This window comes from Onychostoma macrolepis, chromosome 18, assembly GCF_012432095.1.
Source record: "Onychostoma macrolepis isolate SWU-2019 chromosome 18, ASM1243209v1, whole genome shotgun sequence".
Lineage (NCBI taxonomy): Eukaryota > Metazoa > Chordata > Actinopteri > Cypriniformes > Cyprinidae > Onychostoma > Onychostoma macrolepis.
The window spans coordinates 19,744,828-19,761,418 of NC_081172.1; the positions used below are offsets into that span (position 1 = coordinate 19,744,828).

The 16,591-nt window shown below is 38.3% G+C and overlaps 1 protein-coding gene across 1 annotated transcript; it reads right to left on the reverse strand.

Moving 5' to 3' along the window:
- Positions 1–216: 216 nt before the first annotated feature.
- On the reverse strand, positions 217–4,047 carry LOC131524063 (extracellular calcium-sensing receptor-like). The gene is made up of 6 exons (XM_058750806.1): positions 3,695–4,047; positions 3,117–3,405; positions 2,256–3,011; positions 1,914–2,141; positions 1,216–1,339; positions 217–1,127 (listed from the first exon to the last, which is right to left on the reverse strand). The coding sequence occupies exons 1-6, from the start codon at positions 3,901–3,903 to the stop codon at positions 217–219; spliced, it is 2,517 nt and encodes an 838-aa protein (XP_058606789.1). The 5' UTR covers positions 3,904–4,047.
- Positions 4,048–16,591: the final 12,544 nt, after the last annotated feature.

Sequence of the window (16,591 nt, forward strand, 5' to 3'; positions counted from 1 at the left end):
ATATTGAGAAACGGCTAATGTGTTTGGTTCTTTATACAATTTACGCATAATTTGTACTTACAAGTCCATTTTACTTAATCAGTTTACGTTTCAGTCAGTTTTTCACAAATGTGTGTGTGTGTGTGTGTGTATATGTGTGTGTGTGTAAACTTGGTCAATATAACAATATAACATTTATGAAAATGATTTTGAAAATTAATGAAAAAAAAATATTATTTAGGTCTTAAAATATGTTTTTCCCATCAGATTTTTCTTTGTATTTTGGTCAGGCTTAAGCAGGATGATATAACATTTAGGTGCAAATATGCAGAATAGTAAACCAAAGCTTGAGGCTAAAATGGCAAATATCTCCACAGCTACAGTAAGTTTTCCAGGAGAGCTGACATAAGCTGGTATAAATGTGATCCATACAGCACAGAATATCAGCATACTGAATGTGATGAATTTTGCTTCATTGAATTTATCAGGCAGTGTGCGAGCCAGAAAAGCTAGAATGAAGCACAAGACAGCCAGTAGGCCAATATAACTGAGCACAGCCCAGAAACCTATAGTAGAACCCAGACTGCACTCAAGAGTTATCTTTTCTTTAAAATATTTTATATTTTTGTATGGAAATGGAGGTGAAATTGTTAGCCATAGCACACATATAATAACCTGTATAAGTGTGAAGGCACAAACACTGAGTCGTTGTTGTACAGGTCCAAACCATTTCATGGCATTACTTCCTGGAAGTGTAGCCTTGAAGGCCATTAACACCACTATTGTTTTCCCCAGAACACAGGAGATACAGAGGACAAAAGTGATCCCAAACGCTGTGTGACGCAACATACATGACCACTCATTGGGCTGACCAATGAAAGTAAGTGAACAGAGAAAACAAAGAGTTAATGAGAAGAGTAGCAGAAAGCTCAGTTCTGAGTTGTTGGCTTTTACTATGGGGGTGTCCCTAGTTCTGTAAAACAGGATGGCCACCAGCACAGTTAATCCTGCTCCAAAGAGTGAGAAAAAGACTAGCACTATACCCATAACTTCTGTGAATGACAGAAACTCTACAGCTTTTAACACACATTTATTTTTCTCAGCATTAGACCAGTATTCCCCTGGACACTGCTTGCAGTTATTTGAATCTGAAAAGGAAGTTGCAATCACTAGTTGGAGACAAAAAGAAACAGTTTACATGAATGAGATTGGCTGTCTGGCAGGCTGTGAGATTACCTGTCTCATTACTGATTTCTCCTTCTGCGCATGGAATACAGTCATAGCAGCAGACAGGTCTTCCTTTTTGTGCAGCCTTCCTAGTTCCTGGAAGACAGCTTTCACTGCACACTGACCTTGGCTTCTACATGGAAAAAAAATATGCGTACAGTTATGTATAAACTGGAGAAAGTTATGTGTAGACTGGACATTTGTCAATATTATTTAGTACATGATAGTGTATAATTGGAGCATGTAATATGTGAGGTTTTGGCATTTTATTTATTTATTTGTGTGTGTGTACTTTTTAGTAATAAAGCAAGCATTGAAAAATATTGTTATAGAAATTTGCACAGTTGCTCAATATTTCACTTATTTAAATTGATCATTTTTCTCAAAATTCATTCAGGAACACTGCTCCTTTTTCCACATGATAAAAAATGATTTGCCATTATTTGCCTTTCCTGGAAATGTCATCCTGAAAATGTATCAAATTAGAGAGAGTGTCTACACATCAATTGTTTTCTGTATTTATCACAGTGTTGACTCACAGAGATATTACTCATAATGCTACTTCTTTCAGACCAACTTGCAGTCATAATGGTGCACCACATTTTCTTGGCCTTTTTTTTTTTTTTTCTACTTCAGGGCTTTCATAAAGATCAGTTCAAGTAGATGCCCTCAATTTAAACAATGCCATTTACAAACAGTTTATTTACCTCCAGCTGTCCTCCAGCCCAGATTATGTTTTTAGTATTGAGCACAAAACGCTGGTCAGGGGGCAGTGAGGCATCATAGTATCCCACTGATTTAAATTGTAATGATCCATCAGAGTCCTGCTGCCAGTTCACAACTTCATATTGGGCTACTGCAGCACCAGTGCTGTCAAACCACACACGATCTCCGAACTTCACGGTAAAATTTACTTTTTTCAGCGCCTCAACCACCTAATATAAAAAAGACAGTTCTGACACATTATCATTGACATATTTTAAATCATTTTTCACCAAAATTGTTACCCCTTTCTCTTCCTTTCTATTCATCTGTCTTGTATCCTTTACCTGCTGTGGTTGTATTGTCAGGCCTTTCTCACAACCTTCTTGTTCTTTGCACTTTAGTAGACTGTGTAGTGAATGAGCCACAGCATAAACTGCTTTGTAGACATGGCTTGAATATCTTTGTTCAGGCACATCTTCATTGTAGTTTTTCAGTGCAAGTAAATCTTGGTATCTGCTGCAATTTACTGCATATTGAGAATAATTCCCCTGAATCTGTGAGCATGGAAAAGCTGTGTCCCAAAATGCTTTTACAACATAACTGGAAAACCCTTCCAAGTTAATTTTTCTTAATGCAAACCCCAATGACCCTCCCATCACCTGAAAACTCTTTGGAGTGATTAAACTCTTTGATGTTATCCATCCTTCCACTCCAATTATTTGGAGACCTGTAATATTCTGAAAACTTAACTGATCAATAAGTAAGCCCATCTCAATAAATGAAACAAATGCAACAATCACTTTTGCGGTGCCTTTTTTTATTGTTTCTACCACTTTTTTGAGTTTTTCTGGCTCTGTTCGATAGAATTTCTCTGAGTACTCTACACAAATCCCCTCTTTCTGTGCTGTATTCAGAAATATGGCCATTCCATAATTTCCATAGTCATTGTCACTGTTCACAGCTCCCACCCAAGACCAGCCTAAGTGCTTGACAATGTATGCAAGTGCTCTGCTCTGGTGGTAATCACTAGAAATAGTCCTGAAAAATGAGGGGTGATCTTTCCTATTACTGAGGCATTCACATGAGGCTGTGTGACTTATCTGAGAAAAAAAGAAAAGAAAAAGAAAAACACAGTGAAACAGTCATCAGTGTATCAGTATGACATCAATATCATTATGTCAGATTTTGGTTTTATTGCTTTTTACCACTGGAATTTTAAAAGGTCCTGTAGTTCTGGACAGAATCACTGTGGCAGAAGACTCTGTTTCTCCTATGATAGCATGTATAGGAGACTGTCCATTGCATGTCTCCCCTGCTGCAAACTCCGGACCATTCATCAAGCCCATAGTTGCACTCATAGAAGATATTCTTGAACTACAGGTATCATATATTCGGTAACCGATAGAAACATTTGGGAGCAACATCTCACTTCTATTAATCTCTTCAATTGTAAAGATCATTATTTGAGCCAGCCGAAAATCTGGTAGATTCACACTGTGAACACATTTAACCAGTATTATAAATAGCAAGTAAATAAATAAATATAATATAGTATAAGGATAGTATTTCCATTTAAAAAAAAAAAAAAAAAAGAAAAAAAAAAAAAATTCACATACTCATGCTTTGAAAGACAATAAATTAAATGAAAGACATTTGTAATAAAGCAAATGTATTCATTGTTTATTGTAATAAAATTAACGTAGATATGATTCATTACATTGTGGTACATAACATACTTTTACCTTATGCATATTATCTACTTAATATTTGCAATGTAACAAACCTGGAGCATGATAGAGGCTGAGGTTTTTGTGTAAACTCAAATAAAGGTAATGTTTCTTTACTGTGCATTGCAAAAATTCCTCCAATTGTTGCTTCACCATCCTTGGAAAGTAGTGGGTACTTCGGATCTCCCATCATTTGGCAAAGTGTGTTTTCTGCCTTTGTATAAAAGTGATTGAAAAGTGTGAGTGTGTAAAGTAACAGAAGCATCCCAAAGATTGTTCAAATGTGACTGACGAATGCAAGTGATCTGATAAATTATATACTGTATATATATATATATATATATATATATATATATATATATATATTATGGATGAATGACTGAGAACATATGACCTCATAGGGCAGGGCATAAGTCAGGTCAATCAAGAAAGCAATAGAGTCAATCTAAATTGAGAGTGTCATTTATTGCAACCTCTCATGTCTTCAGGCACTTTTAATAAACGAGAAGTGTGTTTTACAAGAAAGTGCTTTGCAATGGTTACAAATACCCACATAGCAATTTTTCTATGGCCCAGCTCTCGCCCACACAATCAGCTTTTGCTTGGCCCACATACCGCGATGACTTATGGATTCCAGACAAGGGACACACATGTGCCATAACTGGCCCAAGTCTCAGCCAAGTTAATTACCCATAACTGGCCCTGAATTGGACCAGTTATGGCCCATGTGTGGCCCTTGTCTGGAATCCAGACCTGGTACACACTAGGACTATAAGTCATTGCGGTACAGTATGTGGGCCAAGCAAAAGCTCAGAGGGATGATAATGACTTAACTTAATCAGGAAAAACAAAGCTCCTGTGTTTTAAAGAACTGTAAGAGTCTTTCTTGAAACCCGTGGAGCAACCGCGTGATTTAATCAAAATATAGGGATCCATACATTTCAAACAGGAAGAGGACCATTAAAGTAACTGGCGGCCCTCAGGCCGCCAAAACCACGAGATCTGTAACATGACCGTCTGATGACTCCCGCGTGCTCTGTCTTCAACTTTTCTCTTGCAACAAAAGAAACACTAACTTACACAAATGATCTCTAAAGACAATCATTTATTTCCATTGCCATTAATGCAAGTGTATCAACAAATAACATGTTTGATGTCTTACATATATGCTTGGTGTTTTATGTTATGCGCGGTGTGCTATATTTCGATCTTTACCTTATAACTTTCTTTTGAATAGATTGCCATGTGTAGTATCATGTTAAAGCGTATTTCAAATGCAGGAAGTTGGAATTAATGTTATGTCGATGTTCAGTTTCATATGAAGGGTGAATACTTTTATAACCATTTATTAGAAATATCACATGATGGACGAAGCATTATTTTAATATATGCACGGAAAGAAGCCGTGCGGGGCGTGGCTTCGCCCTGTACAGACAATCTGATTGGAAGATGCCTTTAGTGGGTGGACAGAATCCAGCCCGTTAAAACTCCGTGACACAAAGCTCATTTGCTGCTGTTGTTGCTAAAACTGGGCCGCTGGAAGATCTGGAAAACTTGCTGCTGCTAAAGAAAAACTGGGCTGCTAAGAACAACGGGGCTGCTGGAAAACCTTTGCTGCTGGAAAACCTTTGCGGCTGGGAAACCTTTGCTGCTGGAAAACTTACAGCCTACAGCCTTAACATCAGGTTGACCATCCAAGACTTCAACACTCTGTCAGCTTCTGACCAAACAAACTTGCAAAGCCTGCAGCGTAAGAACTTCAAAGCCCTGCCATTCGCGCGCTGCCAGGAAGCCACCAATCCAAAAGGGATTCCCCGAGTGACGTCACGCAACAACGACACAGCAGACGCAAAATCGGCTCTGGGATTCCCTCAAGCAACCGTCCAGAGAGCAAGCCAGCCTTCAAGTCAACTTAACGCAAGTAACCAAACAAACCATCTCTATTTGCTGAGCTGATTTTAATTAATCTTTAAGAGTAAAGTCAAAGCCTCTGTTTATGACTTCCTCAGGTCTTAGAACCTTAAACTTTCTTCAAATCGCAACCCTCTTGCCAGAACGTGTGTATGTGTATGTGTGTGTATGTGTTTTGTTAGTATTGTATCATAGAATAGCAAATAAACTCTCGTTTCATTTATAATGAATGGTTTGGTGCTGTGTTTTTCAAGTTTGAAACTATTTGCCAAAGATCGTGTTACCTGTTGCTCAAAATTTCCCAACGAATTCTGTATTATTATCGTGGCCACGAGATAAACAGAATTGCTAAAATATACTGGTTTAATGCTCGCTTAATGCTCAGCATTATACTGGTTTAATGCTCAAGTCGTTAAGAAAGTATAAATTATATGTTTTGATTAATACCAATTAATCAGATCCAGCGAATCTCTATGATTCCATTCCCTAAAGCTAAAATTCAAAATAAAAGCTTCAGTAAAGAGCTAATTCTATTATTACATCAGATTACAAAAAGCGCTGGACAGATCACTTAACCTCTTAACTGTCACCGTCCCCTCTGTGGAATGCCTACGTTTACTTCACTATTTTACAATTAAATCCTAATCTAATCATGACAAATTATATATTGTTGGAAAGGTCTAAGACTCCTAAATAGGTATTTTACCACTTTTTCTGTTAACAAATTATGCAGGAAAAGTAATAGATTAATTTATGACAAGAGTGGACCTGAAAAATCATAACAGTAGTTCTGACCTTTGTCACAGAAAGTCTTCTTAGTTGCCTTTTTCACTATCACGCTTTAGAAATCATAAAAAATTATATATCAGTTGAAAACTTAAAATCTCAAAATCCATCCTTTGAAACCCATTTTAAAATCAGAAATTGCATTACCATGAAAATGGTACATCAAAATCATGTTACAAAATATTTTCATTCACTATCCAAAGTTTGGATAGTGCACTATAATGTCTATGTTCAAAACTGTGAGTGACAGTTAAGGGGTTAAGCAAGCAGTAGAAACGAGGTTGAATACCAGACTTGCAATTCTGCAATCTGTAAGGGATGCTCTGCTGTCTGGTAAGCTGCACGAGATCCTGCTTCACCGAAATGAACTCCGTTATGTCAACAACATAGACCCAGACCTTCTTGAAGACATTATCCGCCTTCTGGAACCTTTTGATGAGGCTACCAGGCACCTCTCCACTGATCAGACACCTAGTCTTCACCTTGTCCTCCCAACCAAGGCAACACTGCTGAGGGGTTTGTTGCTTCAGGATGGAGACAGTGCTATTGTGAAAGAGGTAATATAATACAGTCCTCATTTGAAATTGTTTTGTTGGTCATTCTGGTAACTAACAGCAGATAGCCATTATCCAATAACAATGTTGTCTATCATGTAATTTTATTTCCCCCCCTCTCCTAGCTAAAAGGGATATTAGGCCAGGCAGTGGAGCTAAAATTCTAAATTCACCTTTACCACAAGATAGCCACAGAACTCTCTCCTAGCCTGAGGTGTTTCTTAAGAAAAACTCAAACGCTGAGGAATACGAAGAGGTTATCAACACTCTGGCAGCAATCACAGAAAGACTAGGGATAGAGGAGAGAACCAGTGTCCAACAAGGTAATTCATAGCATTAGTACTAAGAACAGACAGTGCACTCTAAGGAAATGTCTAATATAAGTACAAAATGTTCTCTCTCACTTATGGAAAGCAACACACTCACACACACAACCTACCTACAACTTGTACATTACCTCCATCAATATAAAGACGTGTGTATTTTGCCCTATATAAAGCATTATGCTTATAATGCAAACTCAGTTGTACCATAACAATCTGTCTTTTTTTCTCAGAAGATCCACCACACCTAGTGGTCAAAGGCACAGAGGTGCACAGTTTCTTCTCAAGTTGTGTGCAGGAGGAGGAGAGGAAGGACCGTGGTAACACTAATGAGTCATGGAGCCGCGAGTTGGTGCTGAAATATATGAACGAGCCTACAAAGATGACCGGGCAGTCCCTTCTCAACTTCTGGCAGGAGATGTCAGGTGGGCTGGTGCCAGTTGCCAGGAAGCTGCTGGCAATCCCAGCAACAAGCACCCCGTCAGAGAGGAGCTTCAGTGTTGCTGGAAGATTAATTGAGGAGAGGCGCACCAGCCTCAGTCCAGAATCTGTGGACACTTTCTTGTTCTTGCATAGCAACAGTGGGATTTCATCTTAATGGAAACTTGGTTATATGAAAATGAAAATTTGGTTATCTAATGTGCCTGTGTGTTTACATGGATGATTTGCATTAAATTTAATGAAGTTTAAACTGGCTTTAAGTTCAATAAAATAACACACAAAAAAAAAAAAAATTGCAATCTGGGCATGCTGTTATCTTTACTGTATTTTTTATTGTAACTGACAGATTCCAGCCAAAAAACACAACCGGGAGTGGGAGGGAATGGGAGTCATTCTTCTGGGATTGGGATGGGACCAGATTTCTCCCCAGTTTTTTTGCGGGATTGGGATGGGACAGGATTTTTTTTTGTGGGAGTGGGATGGGAGAGGTTTGAATATGCACTCCCGTGTCACCCTCTAATTTGGATAACCGATCGGATCTGTCGTTCCCATGCAATATTTAAATAAGTCTGCAGAGAATGGCCCGGTGCAAAGTCGACCAGAAGTGGTGGGTTTTCTTTTGAAAACCATTTTCAGACGTGGGACATTTAACAAAGGAAAATAACTGTATGAGTCTCCCTAGCGCTCCACGGCCTCTCTCTTCTGACAGTTCGGGAGAGAGGGGACAGCGTTTTGCGTGATGTCGACCTGCGAATGCAGACACGATGGCTGTATTGCATTTACATTACACTGAGATCCAATCACAATGCGTCCTCGGCTACCTTTGGACCAGGAAACACTGATCGGATAACATTCCGATCAGAAGCGCGCTTACACTTGTCTTTTCAATGTGTATGCGGACAACATCCGGATACAGGTCGCATGTTACAGCCAAGTGTAAACGCAGCCTAAGTTGCTACCTGCCTCTTCATTGTTTGTTGGGTATTGTAAGTCTTTACCTCGCGTGTCACCAATCTGTAATTGTCTGGATTATTCCTGTTTGTGGATTAATAAAGCCTATTTGCTCACGATCTCGTCTACGTGTCCGTCCTTTGACACAGAGGGTGCAGAAGACCCAACCAACAAAGAAGTATACGACCGTGTACCCCATTTATTTTTCCATTTGTCAGTTTTTGTTTTCTGTTACGATGGACCACGTTACCGCAATGACTCTGCTTTGCCTGGAGCAGGGGAACTGCTCCCTCGAGGAGCATTTGAAGTTCCTTAGTCTCAACCATCTGACTACCTTCCCCGCGACTGCCTGAGCATGTTCTTGCACTCTGGACTGAACACCGCTACACGTGCACAGTTGCCTGGAGAGGGCTCTCAAGGGAGCTATGCGGACTACGTGGAGTGGGTGCTGGTATCATGCGGTTCATTCCTGACAATTGGACCAGTGGATGATGACACCAGCCCCAGCCAAACACCACCCCTCTGCATGGAGCATCAGCCAGAGCCCATTGCAGATGGAGAGCCAAAGCCCGCAGCGACTGGTGTGACCAGGTATGAGATCCGGCAATGAAACATGCTACAAAAGATGACAGTGGAGAGTGAGGGTGCAGAGTTTATGAACTATCCCGCCACGACCAAGGAGGTTGTGTCCGAAATGTCTGTCTGCCCTGGATTATCTACCTGTCCTGTCATGACCACTGAGGTCGTTTCCGTCTCCGCCATGCTCCCTGTGCTGAGAATCGCGCTTTGGTGTGTATGGGCTGCATACACCTGCCCAGAAAGCCCAGTCGGTCACAAATACCCACCCAGCCTTCCTCTCCCACCTTTTCTCATGAGTCATCTGCCATCTCCTGACCCGCTGCCGCTGCATCCTGCCGAACATTCAGCTTTCCATCTGTGGAGGAGTGTGTCACCAACCTGCCCTTGTCTGGGTTATTCCTGTTTGTGGATTAATAAAGCCTGTTTGCTCACAATCTCGTCTACTTGTCTGTCCCTCGACGCAAAGGGTGTGTCTTAACAAAACGTGATACACACACACACACAGCAAAATTGCACCTATAGGGAGTGCTTCAAAATAAAATACTTAACGCCATAACCTTATGATTAGTAAAGTTGAAAATTGGTTTTCATCTTATTTGGTGGACATCACAACAAATCCATTAAAACACCTGATTCAGCTACATACATACATTCAAATTTTCCAAAAACAAACTTTTTGAACTTCTCCTAGGCCGTTTGTCAGATCTTCCCAAAATGTTTTAGGAGTGATCAAAGTCTTTGGCATCATCCATCCCTCCACACTGATCATTAGGAGACCTGTTATGCACTGAATATTTAACTGTTCAATAAGTAACTTTTAACTGTTCATCTTATGAGGTTCAACAACGCAATTTACAACTTTTAGTAATTTTAGTCTTTTTTGGCTCTGTTTGTTAGAATTTGTCAGAGTACTTCACATATATCCCTTCCTTCTGTGCTTTATTCACACATTTTGCCATTCCATATAGCTCCTATCTAAGACCAGCTTAAGTATTTGACTATGTATGCAAGTGCTATGCTCTGGTGGTAATCACTAGAAATAGTTCTGAAGTACAAAGGAATGAAAATAGAAACAATGATACAGTCAAAATTTTGGTGTCATTTGTCACAAGCCAGGCCTCTGTGGCTCTCTCCGATCACCATTGGAGGCACCCTCACCTGAGTACTAACACTCTCATGGACTCCATTACCCACACACCCCGTACCTAGGACTAATCACCGCCAGGTGTTTCCCATCAACCCCTCTATATAAGCCACACTCTCATTTTCCTTCAACACAAAGTCTTGTTTAGCCCTGTCTGACCTTTCCGAGCGTTTACTTTGACTGTTTTTCTGTGTTTGATCCTGGACTGCCTTGACCCTTGGGATTCTCTGCCGCCTGCCCCTTTGATTGTTTGTTCTGATTCTGAACTGATCCTAGCCTGCCCCGACCCAAGCCTGGTAATATCTTTATGATTCTGGTTCTCTGTGATATCCTAGACGCTGTTGATTGACCCCTGCTTGCTGTTGATACTGATCTTAAAACAACACTGCAAATGGATCCGACAGCCTCTGACTCCTTATTACATCATTGTCTTTACCACTGAAATATTAAAAAGTGTGCCCCCGCTGCAAACCTAGAATCAATCAGCTGCACTCATATAAGACATTTTGGTAACACTTTAGAATAATGGTCCCTTGTTAGCAAGTAACTATGCAGGAAGTAATCGGTAGTACTACATTAACACTTAACTTAATACTATTAACTAATAGAGAAGCACGATTTACTAAGCAGTAAGTAAAACAATTATAGGACAAGGGTAGCTCCTTATTAGATATTTGATAATTATTAAATAAAAATATCCTCACTGAGAACTACGACCCATTAATAAAGAATAACCAATTGATTACTAATCACAACAGTAACATCTTAAAAGTGAACAATTGTTCTTTGTGGAAACTAATTTATGAATATGATATCCCCCAATTAAGTCGGCTACATTTTTAAATTGTGACTACTACTCTTACCAAAGGATGGATGTTTTCTGTTTATTTCAAACAAACATAGAATAATAATAAAAAGATAATTCACTTAATAATGTTAATTAGGAAGTGATGCTGACAAGCTCATGACTGAATTAGTTCACAACTATGAACTCTGTTTTATGTCAGTTCAATATGTATCCCACTCCAAATTACCTACTGGTAAAATATCACTAGTGCCTCACACAAATGTATGATTGTACAGTATGTATCAGATATAAAACATTAAATAACTTATTAATTTACGTGCAAGTAATTACTGAGGGGTTAACATGTTTTTCATTCCAGATCACTAGTAGTTCCTTAGTAGCACTTTAGCTAAAATACATTAACCCCTCACTAATTACTCAAACGTTACCTTATCAGGTTGCAGGGACTACTAGTGATCTGGAGCATTATTTTCAAGTGAAAAACACCTTAACCACTAAGTAATTTAATAAGTTATTTAACATTTACATCTGAGACCTAGTGTACATTCATTCATTTGTGTGAGGCACTAGTGATATTTTACCAGATACTGTAATCTGGAATATGCAGTTATAAATATAAATGCAGTCGCTGCCTTCATTAAGGATGTGAATTGTTTTTGTCAAGAGAACATCATTATTTATATTCAAGAAAAGTCCTCCCCAAGCCTACTGTCACTAAAGGTAGGTCTTTTAGAGTTGGAGGCATACTGAACTAGAGCTCATAATTGTTAACTAATTCAATCATCAATCAATTCCTAATTATTAACATTTTTAAATTAATTATTTGTATTATTATTCGATGTTTTTGTTTGAAATAAACAGAACATCCATCCTTTGGTAAGAGTAGTAGTCACAATTTCAACCTGTAGCTGACTTGTTGGAGGGAACCCAATTGTTCACTTTTAAAACCCTTATGCAGTCTTCGGTCATTTCTGACCGGAGAATTTTACATTTTGAATTTAAAATCGTAGCTTCACCAGAATGGTACGAAACTCAGTGACTTTTATGGCACTTGGTATGTGAACACACAAAATAAATTGAGAGCATGATTCAAAAAAAGTTAAGTGGTCGTAAAAAGTCACTCATGGTCTTCGGTCAAAAATGACCGACCATAGGAAATGAATGGGGAAACGGGGAAAAAATAAAAAAATACAGAAAATTTGTGTGTACAATCTACAAATCCCCAACAATGTAGAAAAACATTGCACAGCAATGAAGGGGTGAAACTCTAAAACATCTAGAGTGCAAAATCAACACATCCTCTCACACACACACACATACACACTCAAATGAATTGGTATGGCTATAACCATATAGCCAAAATGAGTTGAGTGAAATAAGAGGTTGAAATCAGATCAGACCCTGAAGGATTAGGCTCTGATAAAGCATTCCTCTCTTTGTTACATTTTTATAGTTTTTTTTTTTTTGTAATGTTTTGTGTAACAAAATGTTTTCTGGGTTGACTGTAGTAATAATGCAAAAACCTATATAATAATAATGCAAAAAAATATATAAACCTTGACAAAAAGTAGTCTTTGAGAATGCCTAAATATACATTTATATCCACAACCTAAAAGTAAACAATTGTCTAAAAACAACTAGGGAATTCACAAGACTCTCTATAGAGTCGTATACAGGCAACTAGTGGTTACACAATGAAATTACATTTTTCTTTCTTTGCTCACATCAGGAGGTGCTAATCTGCATTCAAAAATTGGGTTTTAAAGGCCTAGTGTCTATTTTCATCTGAAATACTGCATAACTTGAAAACATTTTAAAAATTTGAAGAGAGAAATTTTGTACTATATTCAATGGGAAAAATGTATCATAATTATTGCATAAATATTAATTAATACCATAATTTTCTCAAATACAAAAGAGAAAATATTATTGAACAAAAATATATTAGATTGATTTTACTGAAAAAAAGAAGAAAAAAAAAAAATTCAGGTGTCCGGTCACCGTGAAGACCATGTGTGACTCCCAAATAAGGGCTGCATAAGGACGTTACTGTTGTGATTAGTAATTGGTTGTTCTTTATTAATTAATTGGTCATGGTTCGCAAGTAGTTCTCAAATAGTATATTTTTATTTAATTATCACATATTTAATTAGGAACTACCTTTGTCCTAAAATTGTTACTGCTTAGTTAAAATTGCTTCTCTATTAGTTAACAGTATTATGTTAATGTAGTCAAGTCACCTTTATTTATATAGCGCTTTTACAATACAGATTGTGTCAAAGCACTTAACAGTATCAAATTGCAGGATAGTGTCAGTAATGTATAATGATAAGATTAAACACTCAATTTTCAGTTAAAGGCATTTCATTATTGAATTCAGAGATGTCATTGTCTAGCTCAGTTTAGTTTAAATAGTATCTGTGCAATCAAATCGGCGATAATCAAATTAAGTGTCCCCAACTGAGCAAGCCAGAGGCGACAGCGGCAAGGAACCAAAACTCCCTCTGTGACAGAATGGAGAAAAAAAAACCTTGGGAGAAACCAGACTCAGTCGGGGGGCCAGTTCTCCTCTGATCAGACGAAACCCTCAGTTCAAAAGTTTATATTTCTATTTTAATTTTGTTGCAATTTCTAACAATAGTAGTATTATGCAGTTAGGTATTTTATTATATTTTAGTTATTTTGTTATTTTTGGTTGATATCTGGGGATATATCTCTGGGGGTCATCCGGGCGTCCTGGTCTCCGCCGACGATCAGGGCCGCAGACATCACCTCCCGGCGCCGACCCACCATCTGATCGGACACGGACCGAGAAACAGACTAGGAAAGAAACAGACAAACATTAGCGTAGATGCCATTCAACTTACGATGTAGCGAGTACATCGTGTGTTATGGGGAGTGTTCGGTTCGGTTGATCTAATTAATGCAGCCTAACAATCCTTTAACAGATTTGAATAATAGAAGCGTATTAATGTGTTATGTGTAAGCCAGGCTAAAGAGATGGGTCTTTAATCTAGATTTAAACTGACAGAGTGTGTCTGCCTCCCGAACAGTGTTAGGTAGACTGTTCCAGAGTTTGGGTGCTAAATAGGAATAGGATCTGCCGCCCGCAGTCGATTTTGATATTCTAGGTATTATCAAACGGCCGGAGTTTTGAGAACGCAGCGGACGTGGAGGACTATAATGCGATAAGAGCTCGCTCAAGTACTGAGGAGCTAAACCATTCAGGGCTTTATAAGTAATTAACAAGATTTTAAAATCTATCCGATGCTTGATAGGGAGCCAGTGCAGTGTTGACAGAACCGGGCTAATATGGTCATATTTCCTGGTTCTAGTAAGGACTCTAGCTGCTGCATTTTGGACTAACTGTAGTTTGTTGATCAAGCGTGCAGAACAACCACCCAATAAAGCATTACAATAGTCTAACCTTGAGGTCATAAACGCATGAATTAACATTTCTGCATTTGACGTTGAGAGCATTGGTTGCAATTTAGATATGCTTTTGAGATGAAAAAATGCAGTTTTACAGATGCTAGAAACATGGCTTTCAAATGAAAGATTGCTATCGAACAGCACACCTAGGTTCCTGACTGATGAAGAAGAATTGACAGAGCAGCCGTCAAGTGTTAGATAATGTTCTAGGTTACATGTGGGGTTTTAGGTCCGATAATTAACACCTCTGTTTTTCAGAATTTAGCAGTAAAAATTACTCGTCATCCAGTTTTTTATATCGACTATGCATTCCGTTAGTTTCTCAATTTGGTGCGTTTCACCGGGCCGCGAAGAAATATATAGCTGAGTATCATCAGCATAACAGTGAAAGCTAACACCATGTCTCCTGATAATATCTCCCAAGGGTAACATGTAAAGCGTGAAAAGTAACGGCCCTAGTACTGAGCCTTGAGGTACTCCATACTGCACTTGTGATCGATATGATACCTCTTCATTCACTGCTACGAACTGATGGCGGTCAGATAAGTACGATTTGAACCATGCTAAGGCACTTCCACTAATGCCAACAAAGTTTTGTAGTCTATTCAAAAGAATGTTGTGGTCGATAGTGTCGAACGCAGCGCTAAGATCCAGTAGAACTAATAAAGAGATACAACCACGATCAGATGATAGAAGCAGGTCATTTGTAACTCTAATGAGAGCAGTCTCAGTACAATGATGCGATCTAAATCCTGACTGGAATTCCTCACAGATATCATTTTTCTCTAGGAAGGAATATAATTGTGAGGATACTACCTTTTCTAGTATCTTTGACAGAAAAGGGAGATTTGAGATCGGTCTGTAATTAACTAGATCTTTGGGGTCAAGTTGTGGTTTTTTTAATGAGAGGCTTAATAACAGCCAATTTGAAGGTTTTGGGGACATAACCTAATGACAATGATGAATTAATAATAGCCAAAAGAGGATCTATGACTTCTGGAAGCAGCTCTTTTAGTAGTTTAGATGGAATCGGGTCTAACATACATGTTGTTGGTTTAGATGATTTAACAAGTTTATACAATTCTTCCTCTCCCACAGTAGAGAATGAGTGGAATTGTTCCTCAGGGGGTCTATAGTGCGCTATCTGATGCGATACTGTAGCTGACGGCTGCAGGGATACAATTTTATTTCTGATTGTATCGATCTTGGAAGTGAAGTAGTTCATAAAGTCATTACTGCTATGCTCTTGGGAAATGCCAACACCTGTTGATGCTTGATTTTTCGTTAATTTAGTTACTGTATTGAATAAATACCGGGGGTTATGTTTGTTTTCTTCTAGAAGAGACGAAAAGTAATCAGATCTAGCAGTTTTTAATGCTTTTCTGTAGGATAGGGTACTTTCCCGCCAAGCTAAACGAAATGCCTCTAATTTAGTTTTCCTCCAGTTTCCTCCTGTAGTACTACCTATTACTTCCTGCATAGTTACTTGTTAACAACGGACCATTATTCTAAAGTGTTACTGACTTTTTTTTTTTTTTTTTTTTCTCTCAGAAAGTTGCCTTGAACTTTTCCACATTAATTAGTTATCCACAAGGTATTGACATTGGCCCAGGTTTCGAAAAAAATAAAAAATAAATAGGAGACAGAATAAAAAAAGAATAGGTCCTAACTTTGAATATAGCAGATACTAGAGAAACATAAAACTTTCTAGTGAGTATGTGATTGCACATGCCATCAAATGGAGTATCCTTCAAGGTTATGCCTATTTACCTGTATGTGTAAGCTAATCGTTCATGTCAAAATTAAAGTATACTTTAAGCTCAAAAATAATGTAATGAGGATTTTTTGACACAATGATTTAACCTCAAGAAAATACATGTGCAGGTCCTTTTATTTTTTTTTCTCTTGACACCACAATGAATGCACTGCACATGTGACCTTCACTTTTGGTTGAACTGATTTTTCAAGTGTGTAAATTGATCATTTCACTCCAGTTTATTTAAATTTTTAGTAAATTAATAAAT

Bases quoted from the DNA above. Each gene is read 5' to 3' on its own strand.
- LOC131524063 (XM_058750806.1), bottom strand. From the start codon at position 3,903: ATGCTTCTGTTACTTTACACACTCACACTTTTCAATCACTTTTATACA. The intron at 3,406-3,694 runs GTTTGTTACATT...ATGTGTTCACAG, and splicing joins CAGCCTCTATCATGCTCCAG to TGTGAATCTACCAGATTTTC. The intron at 1,128-1,215 runs GTAATCTCACAG...CTTCCTTTTCAG, and splicing joins AGAAATCAGTAATGAGACAG to ATTCAAATAACTGCAAGCAG.